The sequence below is a fragment of the Thamnophis elegans genome, chromosome 16 (assembly GCF_009769535.1).
Source record: "Thamnophis elegans isolate rThaEle1 chromosome 16, rThaEle1.pri, whole genome shotgun sequence".
NCBI classification, from domain to species: domain Eukaryota; kingdom Metazoa; phylum Chordata; class Lepidosauria; order Squamata; family Colubridae; genus Thamnophis; species Thamnophis elegans.
The window spans coordinates 30,702,973-30,726,972 of record NC_045556.1 but is presented as its reverse complement, the minus strand read 5'-3'; the positions used below and the strand labels follow the sequence as shown (position 1 = coordinate 30,726,972).

Genomic DNA, 24,000 nt, shown 5'->3' with positions numbered 1-24,000 from the left:
AGGGGGGTTGCTTCAAAATGCATTTTTAAAAGCCCGCAGAAAGGGAATTTACGTAGCCAAGAACTCTATTAAAGAAACGTGTGCTAAAAGAGAAAGTGTGTGGTTGATATTTACATTAATATCTACACACATCTGGGCAGGGATGGGAAACTGGGGGCCTCCAGAGGTGAAAATGGACAATATCAGATGGGATTGCTAAGAGATGTGGCCAATCCTATCAGAAACCACAGACCTCTAGCTGCATGCATTAGGGAAACCTGGAGTCTAAATCTTTTATAACAGAATAACAGAGTTGGAAGGGACCTTGGAGGTCTTCTAGTCTGACTCCTTTCTCCGGTAGGAAACGTTACAGCGTTTCAGACAAGTAGTTGCCCAACCTCTTCTTAAGAGCTTCATTTTTGGTATCATACTGATAACGAAGAAAGGGGAACAGGAAAGGATAAGCATAAAATTATAACAGGGTTTGCGGGAATACCATCCCAAAAATACACCAGTTCAAGATGAAAAGAGATAACCACAGTAATAGAAAAGGAAAGGAAGAGAGGAGGAGAGGAGAAGAGAGGAAAGGGAAGAAAAGAAAGAAAGAGGAAAGGAGAGGAAGGAGGGAAGGAATAGAAAGAGAAGGAGATGTACATCCCCCATGCCGCATTTTTGGGAGCCGAGTCACCCACAGGCTGATCTTTTGCTATTTTCCAGTCTGGTAAAGAAATTTGTTCCCCTCGCACTAATGTGCTAGTCGTTCCCGACTCTAGGGGGTGGTGCTCATCTCCGTTTCAAAGCCAAAGAGCCAGCGCTGTCCGAAGATGTCTCCATGGTCATGTGGCTGGCATGACTCAACACCGAAAGGCGCACGGAAACGCTGTTCCCTTCCCAACAAAATTAGTGGTTCCAATTTTTCTACTTGCATTTTTTACGTGCTTTCGAACTGCAGGTTGGCAGAAGCTGGGAAGAGTCACGGGAGCTCACTCCGTTACGTGGCTCTAGGGATCGAACTCCCGACCTTTCGACCAACAAGCTCAGTGTTTTAGCCACTGAACCACCGTGTCCCCTGGGCCAGATCTAAGCGTCCCCAAAAGGATAAAACCTCCCCTTAAACAGAGCACGGGTGTCTGATTGCTCCATCCTTTCTACCAAGAGAGTAGCAACGCATCTCATTTGCTACTCAAGTATTTTTGCACGCTTTGCAAAAAAAGAAAGAAAGAAAAGAGGGGATTAATTTCACGAGGGAACCTCAGAGCACAGTAGAAACCGAGTGGCTGTTTGCAAGAGGCCAACCCCAAACCTAGAAGAACAAAGTTCCCGGATTGCCAACTTACCGGGTTGCCATCGCTACCTGGTGGCCCACGTTCCCCCATCTCGCCCGGAAAACCTGAGGGATGAGGAAAGGAGGGGAGGGGAAAACATATTCCCATTATTTTTTGGTTACGAAGCAGGAGAAAAATACTTAATGCTTAAACGCCAAGAAGATGCTTCAGGGGTCAAACGCAACGTGTTAAAAGTGTTGGCTCTTCTGCCAACCACAAACGGAACACGAACCTGGATGAGTGAAAAACCATTGTCTTTGAACGTGGTTTGCTGATCTACCTTCCCTAGCAATCTTTTCCAGGCAATTCACACCCTGAATTGTAAACCAAATCGTTGCTCCCCCCTCAAAAAAAAAAGGTTTATGAGAAAGGGATAATTCAGTGTGGTGAGGTAAGGGCCATAATCACGCTCTGCAATTCACTCCTGGCAATCATGAATTCTGGAGTGAATTCATGCAAGCGAAGAATAGAATAGAACAGAACAGAACAGAAGAGAATGAATTGATTTCTGTTCTATTCCATTCCATTCATTCTATTCTATTCCATATTCTCTTCTCTTCCCTTCCCTTCCTTCCCTTCCATTCCATATTCTATTCTAATCTATTCCATTTCCATTCCATTCTTCTCTTCCCTTCCATATTCTATTCTATTCTATTCCATTCCATATTCCCTTCCCTTCCATATTCTATTCTATCTATTCTATTTGATTCTATCTTTCCTCTTCTCTTCCCTTCCCTTCCCTTCCATATTATATTCTATTCCATTCCATTCCATATTCTATTCCATTCCATTCCATATTCCATTCCATATTCCCTTCCCTTCCATATTCTATTCTATTCTATTCTATTTCATTCCATCTTCTCCTCTTCTCTTACCCTTCCCTTCCATATTCTCTTCTCTTCTCTTCCCTTCCCTTCCATACTATATTTCTATTCCATTCCATTCCTATTCTATTCTATTCCATTCCATTCCATATTCCTTTCCCTTCCCTTCCCTTCCATATTCTATTCTATTCCATTTCCATATTCCTTTCCCTTCCCTTCCCTTCCCTTCCATATTCTATTCTATTCTATTCCCCTCCATATTCTATTCTATTCTATTCCATTTCCATATTCTTCTCTTCCCTTTCCTTTCATATTCTATTCTATTCTATTCCACTCCATATTCTATTCTATTCTATTCTATTCCATTCCATCTTCTCTTCTCTTCCCTTTCCTTTCATATTCTATTCTATTCCATTCCATTCCATATTCTCTTCTCCTCCCTTCCCTTCCATTTCTATTCTATTCTATTCTATTCCATTCCATATTCTATTCTATTCCATTCCATATTCCTTTCCCTTCCCTTCCATATTCTATTCTATTCTATTCCATTCCATCTTCTCTTCTCTTCCCTTTCCTTTCATATTCTATTCTATTCTATTCCATTCCATCTTCTCCTCCTTCCCTTCCATATTCTATTCTATTCCATTCCATTCCATTCCATTCCATATTCTCTTCTCCTCCCTTCCCTTCCATATTCTATTCTATTCTATTCCATTCCATTCCATATTCTATTCCATTCCATTCCATATTCCTTTCCCTTCCATTACCTTCCATTCTATTCTATTCCTACACGGCCTGAACATGCCTACTTGCACGTCCATCAACCGGAAAGAAGGAAAGAAGAAAGGTGTTCATTTCAGATATGACTTCGATACACCTACAGTCGAAAGACCAGGAGCCACACATACACTTTTTTGCAAAGAGTTCACTGACAAGCAATTCCACGCTTCCGAAAAGATTTTGACTGACGTGTTGCCAAAGAGGAAGATCAACCACAAAGATTAAGCGCTTGGGCGCTTTGCCCAGAGTTCATCAAATTTCTCTAGAATCACAAGGCTGCATTCAGATCAACGCAGGCAAATAATCTTTCTTCTTTCTTTCTTTCTTTCTTTCTTTCTTTCTTTCTTTCTTTCTTTCTTTCTTTCTTTCTTTCTTTCGTTCTTTCCTTTTAACAAGGCAGGCCAGGTGAATGCATTCTCCATTGTCCAACAGAGAGCCAAATTTACATCTGGCCTCTTAAAGTTGGTATCATTTACCACCACTGCCACCCCCCACCCCCCAAAAAAAAAGCAGTCTGTGCCCATGAATACGTGGTGGCTCATATTATCCAGCCGCATCAATCAAGCTGTTAGGTCACCAAGCAGTGAATGTCATCTTTCTTAAGAGGCAGGACTAACAGGCACTCCCCACAAGATGCAATCAATTGTTCAGAATCCAGTTTGCCTTCTAAATACCCTGTTTTCCCGAAATAAGACCAACCTGGGTAATAAGCCCAATCGGGCTTTTGAGTGCATGCGCTTAAAATAAGTCCTCCCTTGAAAATAAACCCTCCCCGAAATATTGCAACACAGCAACAGCCATGAGGTGACCACGCTCGCCGCCTCCTGCGCCTCAAAATAGTAAGACCTCCCCGAAAATAAGGCCAAGCGCTTATTTCGGGGAAATACGGTAATTTCAGATAGGATCCCAGCTTCACTGCAATCCCGGGCCAATGAACCATTCCAGCTAGATGGGATCAGCAAGAAGCTTCCAGCAAAAATTACTGTCTCCTATTGTGAGTCATTTTGATTAACTATCTCATCAAAGTGATTTTTCACTGGCACTGTTCAGATCATTTTTAGATTGGCGGGGAAAGGCCGGAAGTCTGCTACAATACAGGAGCTGTTTGAAATTCAACCCTTTTGATGCCGGAAAGCTATCAGGAACCCTCCTCTCCAGGGCCTTAACTAGCTGGTTAACTAGTTTAGCCAGGGGTGGGATTGAACATTTTTAAGCAAGGGGTTGCTGCGTGGGTGTGGCCATGGGGGCATGGCCTAGTTGGCTTCTGCACCACAGTGAGGGGGGGCATTTTCGCCCTTCTCCGGCTCCAGAGGCTTTCCTTGAGCTTTCGGGAGGGCTCCGGAGGCTGAAAACAGAGCCATTTTCTGGATCTCTGGTACTTCTCAGTTTTCGAGCCTCTGTGCGGGTCCTGAATTTACCCAGCATCCAAAAAGGGCTGCGTGGAGACTCCTGGGGGGGAGGGGAGTGGGGAGGGGTCAGCCAATCCTTGCAACTACCAGTTCGGAAAACCAAAATTAACATCCGGTTCGCCCGAACCACTCCAAACCGGCTGAATCCTCTCCCTGAGCTTAGCAATAAAGAAAGCTCTTCCGTGTGCAAAATTCTTCTGCAATGGTCAGAAGGATCTGTTTTAAGGACACCATTCTGGGCTCTAAACTCAAATGTTCATGGAGATTCTCAGTCACACAGGTCATGGTTGTCCCCAAAGGTGCTTTTTTCAAGAAGCAACTCAACTTCCTTGTTTTTCTTTGGAGATGTTTCGCTTTACATCCAAGAAGCTTCTTGGATGGGAAGCAAAACGTCTTCGAAGAAAAACAAGGAAGTCCAATTGCCTCCTGAAAATAAAGGCATCTTTGGGATTAAACCCCAAAATGTTCTGCACACCCTTAATGAAGACTACTCTTATTGCCAAATGTGACTTTGTCTCTGGTGGCCCACTCAACGGGACTTCATAATTCCCCCAGATGAAGATGGCTTCTGACTATCAAAATAATGACACGGTCCCCTTTTTTTCCACCTCTCGCTGCTCTGCAGAAGATCTAAAGATGAGAATCCACATTCATGTCAACTGCCCCTCAAACTATCTCATCAGATCCTTGGAAGTTTCTTGAATGAGTCAGCCTTCCATTCTGCCTGTTGGTGGGGCTCATTTCCGTTTCAAAGCCGAAGAGCCAGCACTGTCCGAAGACGTCTCCGTGGTCATGTGGCTGGCATGACTCAATGCCAAAGGCACAGGGAACACTGTTTCCTTCCCACCAAAGGGGGTTCCTATTTTTCTACTTGCATTTTTTAAGATGCTTTTGAACGGCTAGGTTGGCAGAAGCTGGGACAAGTCACGGGAGCTCGCTCCATTAACGGCGCTAGGGATTCGAACTGCCAAACTGCCGATCATCTGATCGACAAGCTCAGTGTCTTAGCCACTGAGCTATCCTACACAAGGAATAGGACAGACCAAACATTGGAGCCTCCAGATTTAAACTGGGTTTTTAAAATGAATTATTGACGATCCTCAGGAACGGCATAAAATGATCCAGCACTCACTGGCATTGAATAAACAAGCCGTAAACTTTCCCACTTGGAACATATTTGTAACACAATATTATCCTGTTGGATTCAATCAAGAGTGTTTGTTCTTCGTCTTTAGGTCTGGCTCACCTCACCTAATATATCTCAATATCATCTCAAATCTCAATATCAGTCCATTTAAAGTACATTGTTTCAGGCCTCAAGAGAGAAAGGGATTGGTTCACCACCGTTTTCACACGCATTGAAGCGAATGTGTAAGACACAGAAGAAGGTGTGCGTGAAGATACCCAGGAGCCAAACTCGTGAGTGTGCAAGAATCTGTCTTTCATCGAGGTGGAATCCGTCCAACAGATGGTTAAGAATTGGAGACTACGCATAAAATGTATGTCTGTGTGTCTGTGTCTGTATCTCTCTGTGTGTGTGTGTATGTATGTATGTATGATTAGGCCTCGGTGGAGAAGACAAATGGAAGAGAACATGATGATGGCTCAGGATGCAAGCAAAAGACACCAAAGCAAGAGAACAAGAAGCAATGGGTGGAAACTAATTGGAACTAGCAGTGTTCCAATATCTTTGGGGTTGCCCCAAAGAAGAGAGAGTCAAGCTATTCTCCAAGGCACCTGAGGGCAGAACAAGAAGCAATGGGTGGAAACTAATCAAGGAGAAATCCTTCTTTCTCTCCTTCCTTCCACCCTCCCATCCTTCTCTCTCCCATCCTTCTCTCCTTCCTTCCCTCCTTCTCTCCTTGCTTCCTTCCTTCTCTCATTCCTTCCTTCCAATATCTCATGGGTTGCCCCAAAGAAGAGGGAGTCAAGCTATTCTCCAAAGCACCTGAAGGCAGGACAAGAAGCAACGGGTGGAAACTAATCAAGGAGAAATCCTTCTTTCTCCTTCCTTCCACCCTCCCATCCTTCTCTCTACCATCCTTCTCTCCTTCCTTCCTTCCTTCCTTCTCTTTATCCTCCCTTCCTCCTCTCCTTCCCACCTTCCTTCCTTCCAATATTCTCCAAAGCACTGAAGGCAGGACAAGAAGCAATGGGTGGAAACTGATCAAGGAGAGAAGCAACTTAGAACTGAGGAGGAATTTCCTGACAGTGAGAACAATTAATCAGTGGAACAACTTGCCTCCAGAAGTTGTGAATTCCCCAACACTGGGAGTTTTAAGAAGATGTTGGATAACCATTTGTCTGAAGTGGTATAGGGTTTCCTGCCTGAGCAGGGGGTTGGACTAGAAGACCTCCAAGGTCCTTTCCAACTTTGTTATTCTATTCTATTGTGGTGGATCGTTTTGACCCCTTTTTGATCCCGTTTATGGAGACTAAGACAAATGGAGGAGAACATGACAATGGCCCAGGATGCAAGGAGAAGACACCAAAGAAAGGGATCAGAGGAAGATCTTGAGTTTCTCTGAGTCCTAAAAGGGACAGAAAGAAAAGCAGTGAAAGGAGAAGAAAATGGTAGGAAAGAATCTTAGGCAATGAATGCAGGAGTGTAAAAAAAGGAAGAAAGAAAATATTGTGGTGGCTCTTTGTGAAGATGCAAATATCTTCTCCATGCGATAAGATTTCAAGGTCCTAATTAAGTCCCCCATTTGAAAGAAAGACAAGGAGACGCATTAGAAGTTTACAGTTGAGAACAATAACAGTGAGCCAGATGAGCAAGGTGTGAGTCATTGCTGACTCTAGGGGGCGGTGCTCATCTCCGTTTCAAAGCCAGAGAGCCAGCGCTGTCCGAAGACGTCTCTGTGGTCATGTAGCCGGCATGACTCAATGCCGAAGGCACAGGGAACACTGTTCCCTTCCCACCAAAGGTGGTCCCTTTTCTACTTGCATTTTTCACCTGCTTTCAAACTGCTAGGTTGGCGGAAGCTGGGATAAGTAACGGGAGCTCACTCCATTGTGCGGCGCTAGGGATTCGAACTGCCGAACTGCCGACCATTCTGATTGACAAGCTCAGCGTCTTAGCCCCTGAGTCACCACGTCCCACTAGATGAGCAAAAGTAAGCTAATTTTTATCCTGGTTTCCAAGCCAGTAGTCCTTCAACGAACCTTCGTTTCATCTTGTGAGGCCAACTCATCTCGTCTCACAAATTAGGTCTTTGTTGACCGATTCAGCCCACAGCTCTCTAGCTTCACAACAATTGTAACCACCGAGGTTAACATTCCAAACATTTCAGCAATGTTTGCTCTCCACCCATGGTGCACGGCTGGCATTGTCAAGGAAGAAACAAAACCCCTTTTTTTAAGTTGAACGTCTGCAGGAATTTGCATTTTGCCGCAAGGAAGGAAGCTCAGCAGCTCTGCAAAGTCAACAAGACTTTGTTGAATAAGACAACAAACAGCAAGTTGTGTCTTCCACAAGGCAGGAAAGCTTCATGTTGTATCAACTGAACCATCAAAGAGGAAAACTTCAGAGTAATCAGTAATACAACCCTCTTTCAGGGAATTAAATATTTCCCTTCTCTCACCATATAAACCAACGTTTAGAGTTGGTCTAACAGAATATTCAACTCTACACGGAAGGAAGTATGCAGTGGAGTATCCCAAGGCTCTGTTTTAGGTCCGGTACTCTTCAACATCTTCATCAATGACTTGGATGAGGGGATAGATGGGGAACTCATCAAATTTGCAGATGACACCAAGCTGGCAGGAATAGCCAACACTCCAGAAGATAGGCTTAAGATACAGAAGGATCTTGATAAACTTGAACATTGGGCACTATCTAACAAAATGAAAGTCAATTGTGAAAAAAGGAAGGTTCTACATTTAGGCAAGAAAAACCCAATGCACAGATACAGTAGAGGTGGTACCTTGCTCAATAGTAGTAACTGTGGGAGGCCTCTTGGAGTCCTAGTGGACAACCACTTAAATAGGAGCCAGCCGTGTGCAGCAGCTGCCAAAAAAGCCAACACAGTTCTAGGCTGCATCAACAGAGGGATAGAATCAAGATCATGTGAAGTGTTGATACCACTTTATGACACCTTGGTAAGGCCACACAGTTTGGGTCATCACGATGTAAAAAAGATGTTGAGATTCTAGAAAGAGTGCAGAGAAGAGCAACAAAGAGGATGAGGGGACTGGAGGATAAAATATATAAAGAACAGTTGCTGGCATTGGGTTGAATGAAGATCATGTGAAAGGTTGATACCACTTTATAAGGCCTTGGTAAGGCCACACTTGGAAACAGCATCCAGTTTTGGTCGCCACGATGTAGAAAAGATGTTGAGAATCTAGAAAGCGTGCAGAGAAGAGCAACGAAGATGATTAGGGGACTAGAAGCTAAAACATAGGAAGAACGGTTGCAGGAACTAGATATGTCTAGTTTAATGAAAAGAAGGACTAGGGTAGACATGATAGAAGTCTTCCAATATCTCAGGGGCTGCTCCAAAGAAGAGGGAGTCAAACTATTCTCCAAAGCACCTGAGGGTAGGACCAGAAGCAACGGGTGGAAACTAACCAAAGAGAGAAGCAACTTAGAACTAAGCATGTGCGGAACCGTTAAGGAGCTCGGGCAAGTGGCGAGGTGGGCCCTCCGGAGCACCGTACCGGGGCGTACCACCTACAACCCACCACTAGACCATGCCCACGCCCACCCAGCTACTGGGCAGAGAACCGGTTGCTGAAATTTTTGAAGCCCATCCCTGGGTTCCCAATGATCGCAGGGTTTACAAAAATGAAATCTTACCAAACACATACACGCACGTAGAAGAAAAGGAACGAGGAATCAAAGGGGGAATACAGTCAGGATTCATTTAAAAGTAGTCATTTGGGGGGGGGGGCAGGGAGAGAGGAGAAATAAATCCAGCAAGCATCTGAAAGCTTATGTTGGCTGCAGAGGTCTTGGAAATCCTGTACTGTGAATAAACTTTCTCTCTCTGCCTTGCCAAATTAAAAAAAAGGGGGGGCGGGTGGACAGAATAGTGGGGTTTGCAATGCTGCAAAAATTGCACAAACGCCGACCAGTGCAAGATCCATTCACACGGTCCTTTTAAGAGAGGGAAAGGTCTCTAAAGCTGGAACCAGATCCGGTGGCTTTGGAGAGGCTTTTTCAAAAGATTAAAAAATCTGCAAAACTCAAAAAAAAAAAAAAAAAAGGAAATCATCCTTTGATGGGACAGTCCTGTTATCAGGGGTGAAATGCTAAAAGTTTGGGCCAGTTTACCCAAACTGGTAATAAAAAAACACGTTGCACAGCCGATCTTCGGAACTTTAAAAAAAAAACTTTTTAAGCATTTTTTTTACTACAGGTTCTCCGGAAACACGGGGTTGGTGTGGGGTCCTGCTAGGGCTGTGTGGACACCTGGGAGGGGAGGGGCAGGGTGGGCAGGGCCAGCCGGTCCTTGAAACTACTGGTTCAGTGAACCAGCACTTATGTCATCCAAAATGGGCCATGTGGAGACTCCTGGGAGGGAAGGGGCAGGGTGGACGGGGCCAGCGGTCCTTGAAACTACCGGTTCAGTGAACCAGCACTTATGCCATCCAAAACGGGCCATGTAGAGACTCCTCGAGGAGAGGGAGGGGCAGGGTGGGCGGGGCCAGCCGGTCCTTGAAACTACCAGTTCAGTGAACTAGCACTTATGTCATCCGAAACGGGCCGTGTAGAGACTTGGGAGGAGAGGGGCAGGGTGGGCGGGGCCAGCGGTCCTTGAAACTACGGTTCAGTGAACCAGCACTTATGTCATCCAAAAGGGGCCATGTGGACACTCCTGGGAGGGGAGGGGCAGGGGAGGGGCAGGGTGGGTGGGGCCAGCCGGTCCTTGCAACTACCGGTTCAGCGAATCAGATGTTAGTATCCAGTTCACCTGAACCGGTCTGAACTGGCTGAATCTCACCCCTGCTTCCCTTCCAAATTGCAGATTGGAGAAAGATGAATGAGTCTGGGAGAATGGTGGGATCTCTGAACACAAAACCAATGTCCTTCCATTAAAAGTCTTTTTCCACCAATTACGTAGAGTACCGCATGGTCTAAACAGCGAAACCAGGACTTTGGGACTCTCTGTTCCGAGCGGCTGCCATCATGGGATAAGGCTGTCACTCCAGAGCACAACACCGATGGACACTCCAAAGCTCTCTGAGCAAGACGGAGAGAAGCAGAGGTTGGAGCGGGAGGAAAAACTTGAGGAAACGGAGAGATTTCAGCTCCCCATGGCATGCGACCCAATGTATTCACTGCCAAAGCTGTGGAGCACAACCAATTGGGTCAAGGACTGAATGATGTCTTATGTGAATGGGGGATTCCTTCACAGCCTGTTTTTTGTAAAAGATTCCTTTCCCGCCCTCAACATCTGAATTCTCCTTCTGGGACACATCAACGTTACCCAGGGTTTCCCAGAGCTTCGAGACTGGGTGTGACAGCAGGCCTCCCTCCTGTTGGCACACTACCCTAACATGCTGCTACCTTCCAATCGCCACTTCCCCGGGCAGCTTTGTTCCTTGGAAAACAGCAGCATGGACGAGGAGTGGAATCATCAAAGTCTGTTTCCAAGATTCATCGTGTGCCTTCCCGCCCCTGCTGAGCCGAGGTCCCTTGGAAGGCTTCCAAGCTTTGACTCACGTCCAGCGCATCTATTTTAATCCCCTCCTTTTTTTAACATTGTTACATCACTCTGGGAGGCCTACTGAATGAATAACTATCTATCTATCTATCTATCTATCTATCTATCTATCTATCTATCTATCTATCTAATTTATATTGTGTTATGGTGTTATATGTATTCATCCAACTTGTTTATCTATCCAACTTCATCTGTCTGTCTGTCTGTCTGTCTGTCTGTCCATCTCCAGCTATAATCTTATCCATCTATCATCTATCTATATGTCTGCCTGCCTGCCTGCCTGCCTGTCTCTATCCATTCAACTCCTCTATCGACTCAACGTGTCTGTTTGTATGTCTGTCTATTATCTCTACATCTATCCATTCAACCTATCTATCTACTCAACTCTACTTGTTTTTCTGTCTATATCTATTATCTATCTATCTATCTATCTATCTATCTATCTATCTATCTATCTATCCTGTCCATTCATCCATCCATTCTATCTATCTATCTATCTATCTAATTTATATTGTGTTATGGTGTTATATGTATTCATCCAACTTCATCTGTCTGTCTGTCTGTCTGTCCATCTCCAGCTATAATCTTATCTATCTATATATCTATCATCTATCTATCTATCTATCTATCATCTATCTATCTATCATCTATCATCTATCTATCTATCTATCTATCTATCTATCTGTCTGTCTGTCTGTCTATCTATCATCTATCTATCTATATCTATCTATCTATCTATATCGTGTTATTGTATTAAATGTATTCATACAACTTGTCTATCTATCCATCCAACTCCATCTATCATCTATCCATCCGTCTGTCTGTCTATCCATCTCCAGCTATAATCCGTCCATCCATCCATCCATCCATCTATCATATCTACTATCTATCTATATATCTATCATATATCTATCTATCTATCTATCTATCTATCATCTATCTATACTACCTACCTACCTACCTACCTACCTACTACCTATCTATCTATCTATCTATCATTGTGTTATTGTATTAAATGTATTCATACAACTTGTCTATCTATCCATCCAACTCCATCTATCATCTATCCATCCGTCTGTCCATCTCCAGCTATAATCCGTCCATCCATCCATCATCCATCCATCCATCCATCCATGCATGCATCATCCATCCATCCACCCATCCATCCATCCATCCATCCATCCATCCATCCATCCATCCATCCATCCATCCATCCATCCATCTATTTCTCTCTATCTATCTATCTATCTATCTATCTATCTATCTATCTATCTATCTATCTATCTATCTATCTATCTACCTACCTACCCATACTTAGCTACGTATCACTTCATGGAAGGAGCTTGACCTCTTTGCTAAATAATGGGACGTGGAAGAGACCCTGAAAGACATGAAAATGGGGCAGGGGCCACCAAAGGCCCATGGGTCTCCCGCCCTGGAAGAACACCAAATGTTCTCCTCTAACAATGAAACTAGGAGTTTGAAGACAGATGGGAAATTCTCACAACTTCTCAAGGCGGAAGAATCCAATGAATGGATACTCAATTCTTTTAAGGAGGCCAAGCCAATTCTTAATCTGGAGGCCAACCCTTTAGGAGAAGGGCTCTCAGGCTAACAGCAACCTAATCCGAGGGCACCTGGTTCCAGTATAAGCAACACACTTCTACACAGAAGTGTGTGACACATGAATGGTCAAGAAACTCGGCAAAATTGAAAATCAAACGAAAAACATCACAATGGCAACAACCGGCTTGTCACACGAATACCCAGAATATCCATTTCTCTCCAAACTTTTTTCTTCTTCTTTTTTTCTTATTCCTTAATACGCTCCCTGGAGGGGAAAATCAGTCCTCTGAATTAAAAGATCCTGAGATACTCTTGGTTGTTGAGACCAATCGGGAAGAAATACGAGCCTCCCTCCTACCCTTCCAAGTTTATTTTCCACTACAAGCTTTCTGCTGTAATTATACCCATTAGCAAATGCACGCTAAGATGAAGCGTGCTCCAAAACCCCTCTGAAATATCTGTTAACTGTTCTCTTTAATTGCACGTTAGAAGTTTGTCTTTAAAAAAAAAAAAACCACTGTAACACAAATGATTCAGAAATGGAAGGTTTGAGTTTGCTTTGTTTGCAGAGAAAATCCCAACCGGAGTGAAAAATATTTGCCAAAGAGAATCTCGCCCTTCTCTTTAAGAATGGGGGAGGGAGGGAAACTACATTAAGAACAAGATCAAAGTTAAGTGCTCTATTTAAAAAAAAAGAGAGAAGGGAAATATGAGGATTTGGAGTGGAAGACTGTGAGAGGGAAACATCTGGAGAAGATTGGGAATTCTGATACAATACAAGTTGCATCAAAATCCCCACCAGATATTCTACGCTTAACAACCGTTGTTTAGTTTAGCTCACTTTAATTTTGGGAGGATCGTCCGCTTTTCCTTTTCTGTGTTTTGTTTTAACAGTTTCAAACCCACAATGATACAACAGTGATCATTCGAGACAGCGATGAATCTGCATACAGACGGGAGGTTGAACAATTAGCCTCGTCGTGCGACTGGAACAATCTGGAACGGAACACACCAAAACCGTAGAAGTGGGGGTAGACTTTAGGAGAAACCTTCTCATACTACCACCTCTTACAGACAATAGTAGACAACACAGTATCAACAGTAGAGACCTTCAAACTTCTAGGTTCTACTGTATCTCAAGACCCAAAATGGACACCTAACATCAAAAACATCATCAAAAACGCACAACAAAGAATGTTCTTTCTGCGCCAACTCAGGAAGCTCAAACTGCCCAAAGAGCTGCTGATTCAGTTCTACAGAGGAATTATTGAGTCTGTCATCTGCACCTCCATAATGGTCTGGTTTGGCTCTGCAACCCAACAAGACAGACACGGACTTCAACGGATAATCAGAACAGCAGGAAAAACAATGGCTACCAACCTGCCTTCCATTGAGGACCTGGACACTGCAGGAGTCAAAAAGAGAGATGTGAAAAATAGCTACAGACCCCTCACATCCTGGACATAAATTGTTTCAACTCCTACCCTCAAAAACGATGCTATGGAGCATTGCACACCAAGACAACTAAACACAAGGACAGTTTTTTCCTGAATGCCATCACTCTGCTAAACAAATAATTCAATCTGCACTACTATTAATCTCTCATCGTTCCTACCCCCTCTCCTCCATTTATGACTGTATGACTATAACTTTGTTCCTTGTATCCTTATCATTTATATTTATTGTATAGTACGATTTGATTGCTTATTTGTACCCTATGACTATCATTAAGGGTTATACCTTATGATTCTTGACAAATGTATCTTTCCTTTTTATGTGCATCTGCACCAAAGACAAATTCCTTGTGTATCCAATCCCACTTGGCCAATAAAGAATTCTATTCTATTCTATTCTATTCCATTCCATTCCATATTCTATTCTATTCCATTCCAGTCCAGTCCTCCAGTCCATATTCTATTCTTCCATTCCATATTCTATCCATATTCTATTCCATTCCATTCCATATTCTATTCTATTCCAGTCCAGTCCATATTCTATTCCATTCCATTCCATATTCTATTCTATTCCATATTCTATTCCATTCCATATTCTATTCCATTCCATTCCTTATTCTATTCTATTCTATTCCATTCCATTCCTAATTCTGTTCTATTTCATTCCATATTCTATTCCATTCCATTCCTAATTCTATTCTATTTCTATTCCATTCCATTCCTAATTCTATTCTATTCCATTCCATATTCTATTCCATATTCTATTCCATTCCATTCCATTCCAATCTATTCTATTCTATTCCATTCTATTCTATTCCATTCCATATTCTATTCCATTCCATATTCTATTCCATATTCTATTCCATATTCTATTCCATTCCATATTCTATTCCATTCCATATTCCATTCCATATTCTATTCCATATTCTATTCCATTCCATTCCATTCCATATTCTATTCCATTCCATAAGCCATTCCATTCCAATTTCATTCCATTCCATTCCTATTCCATTCCATTCCATATTCTATTCTATTCCATATTCCATTCCATTCCATTCCATATTCTATTCTATTCCATATTCCATTCCATTCCATATTCTATTCCATTTCATGGAAGCAAATCGTCTTCAAAGAGAAACAAGGAGGCCCAGTTGCCTCTTTGAAAAAGCACCTTTGGGATAATCATGACCTGGAGGACTGAGAATCTCCATAGAAATCAGGCTTTTGAACTTTGGCGTTGAGAAGGCTAAAAGGTTTTCCATCAGCCAGGTCATTTTCAAGAGCCAGATGGATTTCCTTCTTGGATGAGCAGTGAAACGTCTCAAGGAAAAACAAGAGAAAGTCCAGCTGCCTCTTCAAAAAGCACCTTTGGGACAACCATGACCTGGATGATGGAGAATCTCTGTAGGCATTGGAGAACACACCAAACATCCAAGAAAAGAAACCAAGGGATCACTGAACAACTCAACTCAGAGTTTTCACCCCAAGTGGGAAGAACTAGGCTTAGAATTGTCCTATTTCAGACATGTTAAAGATCTGGCTTTCTGAGAAGATCCAGATGGTGGGTAAGATGGAAGGAAAAAGAAGCGGATCACCTCCAGTAAGGTGGACAGACTCAGTGACAGTAGAGATGAGCACACCATTAAAAGACCTGAAGGACCAAGTTAAGTGTAGGTCATCATGGAGAAAATCTATCTGTGTGGTCACTCAAGAGTCCACAACACATCATTGGCTCATCATCAACCAACCCAAAGGGACAGCACAATCCAGAATTGCAATGTTCTCAAGAACTTCAATATCCCCATCCCCTCCACCCTTCTCCTGTTTCATTTGGAACAAGATCTGCATAATAGACAAGGAAAAACTTTACCGGCCTACCGATCTTGCCCTTCTTCCAGGAACTCCGGGGATTCCCTAAAAAACAAGGAGAGGGGAAAACATTAAAAAACTGGACAGCCAGAAAGGAGAAACCAGAAAAGGAAATCAAAACATGGAATAACTTAGAAAGATGGTGGGCCAGAAGGTTAGCATGAGAGAGCAAAGGAAGATGGAGAAGGAGTTCAATTCAGCCCTTAAATGTTTTCGTCTTGAGTCTCAGTAACACACACACACACACACACACACACACACACACACACACACACGGTTTGTCCCCAGACAGGAATTGGAGACAGTGCTTAGCTGGATGAATTAAGCTACTGATCTGGACCCAGGGGAGATCCAAGCCAACAAGGCTCGCTGGAGAACCTCACTTTATAGTTCTGATTCAGTTACGCAAAAGTCTTAAATTAGCATCTCCTGAGCATTAGTGCATTCCTCTTGTAATATAACACAGTCGCAGGCTGTGGGATCCAGGGTCTGCCAATAGCACAGCGCAGAGGAGCTGGCTTAGCAGTGCAGAGCTGGGACCACGGACTCCCCAATGAAGCCTACAGAGATCCAAAGTCCAATCTTACTTGGCCGTGAAGCCCCCTTGATAAGGATGAGTCTAGGGCTAGTTATCTCTGTCTTAGGGGAGTGTCTCAGGGGGTGGGAATGTTCTCAGACACACTGGGCGTGGGCTGCAGGCCCTGCTCTGAAATCTCTTAGGAGAAGGAAGTCAGTCTAAAACTCACACATTGAGTTCTAACTCTCTTTATCAAAGCTCCCAACTGTACAGGAAGAACTCAAGTTGGTTTCCTGCTCTAGTTGGCCACCAGTAGACTTTCCCGGCCTCACTTTGACCCTGGGGTGCTCACGGTTCAGCCATGACCTCATTGTTTACAGATTAGAAAACAGGGAAAGCCAACGGAAATGAAGCGAAATGGTTTATTCTTCCACCGGGGGGGGGGCTTCGTAAGAGGGGGAAACAGGAGGGGCAGAAGGGTTGCACTCCTACAGGCATGAGCTGTTCCCAGTCTCAAGTTCAGAAGCTCTCTAGAAAGGATTAGGATCTCTGATTCCATGGATCTCCTGGAGGGGGAGGGAGGGAGGGGGGAGGGAGGAAAGAAGGGAGAGGGAGGAAGAGAATATGTAAAATATTAAGAGTGAATTAGGTAAGAAAGGGAAGGGAAGGGAAGGAAGGAAACAAAGAGAAGGAGAATATATACAATATATTAGGTGCGAATTAGGGAAGGGAGGGAGGGAGGGGAGAGGAGGAGAATATGTAAAATATATTAAGAGTGAATTAGGTAAGAAGGGAAGGAAAGGGAAGGGAAGGGAACAAAGAAGAGAATATATACAATATATTAGGTGTAAATTAGGGAAGGAAGGGGAGAGGAGAGGAGAGGAATAGAATATGTAAAAATATTAAGAGTGAATTAGGTAAGAAAAGGAAGGAAAGGGAAGGGAAGGGAACAAAGCGAAGGAGAATATATACACTATATTAGATGTAAATTAGGGAAGGGAGGGAGGAGGAGGGAGGAAGGGAGGGGAGAGGAGGATATGTAAAATATTAGGTGTGAATTAGGTAAGGAAGGAAAGGGAAGGGAAAGGAAGGGAAGGAAGAAAGGAAAGGAGTGGGATTCAGCTGGTTTAGACCAGTTCAGGCGAACCGGATGCTAATTTTGTATCTGGTTTGCCGAACCGGTAGTTGGAAGGACGGCTGGCCCCGCCCGCCCCCGCCCAGAAGTCTACATATGGCCCGTTCATCATGCCAGGTAAGTGCAGGGCCCATGCAAAGGCTCCGGGAAGGCGAAAAACAGGCCTCCCAGAATTCTAGAAATCCGGAGCCTGGGGGAAGCCATTTTCGCTTTCCCGGAGGCTGGAGGAAAGCCTCCCGAGCCTGGGGAGGGCAAAAATTCCCCCACACACACACAGTCATGCGCACCAGCAACCGGGCAGAGAATCGGTTGCTAAAACGTTCCAATCCCATCCCTGGGGGACACCCCCAGACTTCACAATGATAAAGCAAGACTGGCCAATACTTACTCTTTCCCCATCGGCCCCTGGCATTCCTAAAAGCCCCGGTGGGCCAATGTACCCCTGTGGGAAGCAGGGAAAGAAAAACAAAGAGCGTTTGTCTCTCGGGAAGGTGGAAGGTCAGAGCAGGTCATCGTCCAGCGTTGGGTCCGTGACGAAAGAAACCTTGGGGCAAGTGTATATGCCCATGGACTGCATGGTGATATTTTCCACGATGTAGTCCAAGGGCACATACCCTCACACCAGGGACCATGTGCTTGGCAGGGAGGAAGAGGAGAAGGAGGAACCAACAGAAACAGGCAGATGGCAGTAGCATTAACACTTATATACCGCTTCACAGTACTTTATACAGCCCTCTCTAAGCGGTTTACAGAGTCAGCCTCTTGCCCCGTAATCTGAGTCCTGATTTTACCAACCTGGGAAGGTTGGAAGGCTGAGTAAAATCTTGAGCCGGTCAGAATCGAACTGCTGGCAGTTGACAGAGTCAGCCTGCAATACTGCATTCTAACCACAGCTCCTAATGCAACATCCAATCAGCTACAGCTATAGCAATAGCACTTAAGACTTATACACTGCTTCATCGTGGTTACAGGCCTCTCTGAGCGGCTTACACAGTCAGCGTGTTGCCCCCCAACAATCTGGGTCCTCCTTTGACCGACCTCGGAAGGATGGAAAGGCTGAGTCAACCTTGAATCGAATCGAACTGCAGGCAGTGGGTAGAGTGAGCCTGCAATACTTCACTCTAACCGCTGCACCACCATGGCTCTTAAGGTAATTCAAGGTAACTCTCATATTCTTCTAGATCAGGGGTTCAAACTCAAGGCCACATCCAGCCTGTGGGTGCCTTAGATCTGGCCTGTGAGGCCACCCTGGGAACAGCAAAGGTCTGGCATTTCCATTTGTTTTGGAAAAATGGGCCAAAGTCTCGAAAACGGGCCCAAAAAAGCCTCAAAAACAGGCCAAGAAAACCTCAAAAATGGCCTTTAAAAAGCCTTAAAAACAGCCCCCCCCCAAGCCTCAAAAACGACTTGAAAAAAGCCTAAAAACACACACCCCAAAGTATCAAAAACAGGCCAAGAAAAGCCTCCAAAACGGCCTGGAAAAAGCCTCAAAATGGACCAAAACATCCTCGAAAACAGGTCAAGAAAAGCCTTGAAAGGTCAAAAAAAGCTGAAAAAATGGGCTGAAAAAGCCTCAAAAACGGGTTGAAAAAAGCCTTTAAAACAAGACAAGAAAAGCCTCAAAAATGGCCTGAAAAAAGCCTCAAAAACAGGCCCCAAAAGCCTCAAAAGCAGGCCAAAAAAAGCCTCACAAATGGGCCCCAAAGCCTCAAAAACAAAAAAGCCTCAAAAATGGCCTGAAAAAGCCTTTAAAATACACCCCAAAAGCCTCGAAAATGGCCTGAAAAAAGCCCCAAAAGCCTCAAAAAATGGGCCAAGAAAAGCCTCAAAATGGCCTGAAAAAAGCCTCAAAAATGGGCTGAAAAAAGCCTCAAAAACGGGTTGAAAAAAGCCTTAAAATGAACCAAGAAAAGCTTCAAAAATGGCCTGAAAAAAGCCTCAAAAATGCCCCCACAAAAGCCTCAAAAACAGGCCCCAAAAGCCTCAAAAACAGGTCGAAAAAGCATCAAAAATGGGTCAAGAAAAGCCTTCAAAATGAGCTGAAAAAGATTCAAAAATGGGTTGAGAAAAGCCTTAAAAATGGGCTTAAAAAGCCTCAAAAATGGGCTGAAAAGGCCTTAAAAATGGGCCGAAAAAAGCCTCAAAAACAGCCCCCAAAAGCCTCAAAATAGCCTGAAAAAAGCCTCAAAATGGGCTAAGAAAAGCCTTGAAAATGAACCTAAAAAGCTGAAAAAATCCTTAAAACGAGCTGAAAAAAACTCAAAAACGGGCCGGAAAAGCCTCAAAAATGGGCCAAAAAAAGACTCCCCCCCCAAAAAAAGCCTCAAAAACAGGCCGAAAAAAGCCTCCAAAATGAGCCCCAAAAATGGCCTCAAAAACAGGCCAAAAGAAGGCCTGAAAAAGGAGGCCAAAAAATGGCCGGCAGGTGGGCGGGGCTTTGGTGATATTTGGTCTATAAGACACACAGACATTTTTGCCCCCTATTGGGAGACAAAAAAGTGTGTCTTATAGTCTGAAAAATACAGTAATTCAGGGTTAGAAAGTGGTATGAACACAGCCCTAAGTCTTTAACAGACTTGGTTATCATTGCACAGATTCTTCCAGCTTTATATATTTAGCAATAGCAATAAGACTTATATACCGGTTTAACAAGTGCTTTTACAGCCCTCTCTAAGTGGTTGACAGTCTCAGCCTCTTGCCCCCAACCATCCGGGTCCTCATTTTACCCACCTCGGAAGGACGGAAGGCTGAGTCGACCTTGCGTGGTGAGATTCGAACTGCCAAGTTACAGGCAGCCAGCAGTCGGCAGAAGTAGCCTACAATACTGCACTCTAACCACTGCACCACCATGGCTCATATTTAGTATAGATATTAGCATATTTGGGGGAAGGGAGTACTTCTGCAAATATCATCATTCCCCGCACTTCCCTGCTATTCCTAGCGCTTCGATCTTCTTTGTCTTCTCCACCCAAGTTAGAAAAAGCAAGAACCCTTGGGGAAAAAATATATGCCAAACTCACTTTCCACCCAGGTTGATTTACAGATTTATAGCAGTTCATTTATAAATGAACACTGAAAAAAATTGACTTATGAATTTTTTTCCACACTTAAATGCTTAAATAGCATCCTCACAGACCTATGATCAAAATTCAGAGGCTTGATTGTGTGTGGTGTGTGTGTGTGTGTGTGTGTGTGTGTGTGTGTGATCCACTGTTGTGACCATGTGATAAGAGTCAACAGAGAAGCCAACTACGTGAGTAATTGCAATGTTTCCCTTAACAACAACAGTGGCAAGGAAAGTCACTTCACAAATGCCTCGCTTAGCAACAAAAAATTGGGGGAGGGAGAGCGCTCAGTTTGGGTCTAAGTTGAGGACTACCGGTCCTCAACATGTTCTGACCCTTCTCCTCTGAACCACGGGACTTTTGCAACGTCACAACTGTTTCTTCCATTCCCTGCGGAATGGAAGTGCAACCTTTTGAAGTTGAGTTTTCCTAAAGGGGATCAAGAGAGGTCAGAATTCCTTACTGCTTAAGCCCACTTCTGCAAGCCATTACCAGGCTGACTCACTCGTACCCCTAGTTCCACCCCATCTCTTTTCCACACATTATATGAAAACGCGGCCAGGTTTAAGGGTTGTTGCGTTGTGTTTGTGTGTGCGGTTGTTGTTTTTTTGTTTATTGCTCACAAGTTTCCTGGCAAGAAAAAAGCAGCTGGTAGTGTTTTACTGCTCCGAGGAATAAAAACACATGACAAGAGAAAAGAGGAGGCGGATATGCCGGAGCTCCGTTGTGATTGATGAGGAAAGAGGAGACGAGGAAGAGAACAAGACAAGGTAGTAATCCTGCCATTTGGACTTTTTTGGGCAAAAAGAAAGGAGGAATTAGAGAGAGGAGGAGGGGAAGGAGGAGGGAGAGGGGGGAGGAGGAAGAGAAGAAAAAGAAGAGGAAGAGGAATAAAATGAAGATGAAGAAGAAGAGGAGGGGAGAAGGGGAGGAGAAGAACAGGAAGAAGAGGAAGAGGGGAGAAGGAGGAGAAGGAGAATAGGAAAAGGGAGGAGAAGAAGAAGAAGAAGAAGAAGAAGAAGAAGAGAAGAAGAAGAAGAAGAGAAGTAGTAGTAGTAGTAGTAGTAGTAGTGTAGTAGTAGTAGTAGTAGTAGTCTCAAAGAGGGAAAGGAGTACCCAGCACCAGAGTAGAACAGAAAAATTGAGACTGTTTTTCAAATGAAGCAAACATCAGCACATGGAGTAACATTGATACTACCGGCTTGGAGTATGAAGATACTCAGAGCATGGAGTAACACTGATGCTACCGCCTTGGGAGTATGAAAATAGTCAGAGCATGGAATAACATTGATGTTATTGTCTTGGAATATGGAGATACTCAGAACCTGGAGTAACAGTAATGCTAGGGTAGAGGGAATACTAAACAGAGAGGAAAACTTTTGAAGAGATTAAAAAACAACAGAAAAACCCACAGAAATCAGGTGTGAGTGTTGTACATGCCCCTTCACTCTACAAATTGTGTTCCTCTCCGTTTCCAGGTAGCTGGGCACTTGCTCCTTGGCTTAAGATCAAAATGCACCTGATGTTTTTTTTTAAAGCATGCACACCCAAAAGTTGCTGGAGGGTTTTTTAATAAAGAATAGTAGTTTTAGCACAAGGGCAAGTTTGGGGAGAAATGCAAAAAATCTGGTGTCCTCACGAATGAATGTCCCAGAATAATGTTGCAATGTATGGCTGTGAAAGTTGGACCATAAGGAAGGCTGAGCACCAAAGAATGGAGGCCTTTGAACTCTGGTGCTGGAGGATACTCCTGCGAGTCCCTTGGACTGCAAGGCCATCCAACCGGTCAGTCCTAGAGGAGATCAACCCTGACTGCTCTTTAGAAGGACAGATCCTGAAGAGGAAACTCAAAGACTTAATGAGAAGGAAGAAGGACTCCCTGGAGAAGAGCCTCATGCTGGGAACGATGGAGGGCAACAGAGAGTGAGGTGCCTGGATGGAGTCACCGAAGCAGTCAGCGTGAGCTTAAATGGACTCCGGGGGATGGTAGAGGACAGGAAGGCCTGGAGGAACGTTGTCCATGGTGTCGCGATGGGCTGGACACAACTTCGCAACAAACAACAACAAACATTTCAGGATCCAATCTGAGTCAGTTCCCCGGAACCAAAGGTTTATTTTCTAAGCTTTTGGGCTTGTACTGGAACCCATTCCAAAGGAACATCTCCCTATTCAGATATTCTAAAGAGAGAGAAATTCCCAGGGAATGGGTTCCAGTACGAACCCCGGAATTTGGAAGAATATACATTTGGTCCTGGGGACCGACTCCGATTGGTCCTTCCGATGTTCTCAACTTATCCTCAACTCTGCAATCCGAGTTGGTTGGTACAAGAATCAAACTGGAGAAAGTGGCGAGCTTACTAATCGGCCAGAGAAGTGCCCAAGTCCTCCCCTTCTGACTCTTTTTTCTCAGTTCCGATCTCTTCCACCGCATCTCAAACGATCTAAGCCCCAGAGCTCCCTGTAACACCATTGCCAAAAAGGCATTAAGAGTTGTCAATCTAATTTTGCGAAGCTTCTTCTCCCGTAACATTGTACTGCTAACTAAGGCATACAAAACCTTTGCCAGACCAATCCTTGAATACAGCTCGTCTGCCTGGAATCCGCACTGTATGTCGAACATTAACACAATTGAGCGAGTCCAGAGGTGTTTCACGAGAAGAGTCCTCCACTCCTCTGCTCACAACAGAATCCCTTATGCCACCAGGCTCGAAATGTTGGGCTTGGAAAACCTGGAACTACGCTGCCTACGGTCTGACCTAAACATAGTTCCTAAATTATCCACTACAACATCCGACCTATCAATAACTACTTCAGCTTCAACCACAATAATACTCGGGCAAACAATAGATGCTAACTCAGGGTAAACTGCTCCAAACTCAATTGCAGAAAATACAACTACAGCAACAGAGTGGTCAATGCCTAGAATGCGCTACCTGACTCCATTGTTACATCCTCAAACCCTCAAAACTTTAACCTTAAACTATCTACTGTTGACCTCACCCCATTCCTAAGAGGTCCTGTAAAGGGGGCGTGCATAAGTGCACCAGCGTGCCTTCCCGTCCCTGTCTTACTGTCTCCATTTATTCGTACCCATTTACTGAATTTCATACTTACATTTATAGATATACCTGTTATCTTTTACACGTTTGACAAACTGAATAAAATAAATGTCCATTTAAGAGTGCAGACGAGTGGAGAAGCAGCCGTTTGAATGGCTTCAACCTCAACCTGCCAATGGCAGACCCAACATTGGCTGTAGAAAAACCTTCTTCTTGCTGACTTACCTGGCTCCCTTTTAGGCCAGGCTCCCCTATCGGTCCAGGTAATCCCTAAAACACAAGAGGGAAGAGAGAAACAAACGAAAGGCAATTAATTGGCAGAGGTTCACCACTCAGAGCATCTTTGA

General features: G+C 44.0%; 1 protein-coding gene across 1 annotated transcript in view; it reads right to left on the bottom strand.

Moving 5' to 3' along the window:
• COL27A1 (collagen type XXVII alpha 1 chain) overlaps window positions 1-24,000 on the bottom strand; it is a 196,993-nt gene that overhangs the window by 116,716 nt on the left and 56,277 nt on the right. The window contains exons 11-15 of the mRNA XM_032233211.1: window positions 23,879-23,923; window positions 17,918-17,971; window positions 15,879-15,922; window positions 10,413-10,417; window positions 1,317-1,369 (exon numbers count right to left, since the gene is read on the bottom strand). Coding sequence (XP_032089102.1) covers window positions 1,317-1,369; window positions 10,413-10,417; window positions 15,879-15,922; window positions 17,918-17,971; window positions 23,879-23,923 — 201 coding nt within the window. The remainder of the gene's footprint in view (window positions 1-1,316; window positions 1,370-10,412; window positions 10,418-15,878; window positions 15,923-17,917; window positions 17,972-23,878; window positions 23,924-24,000) is intronic.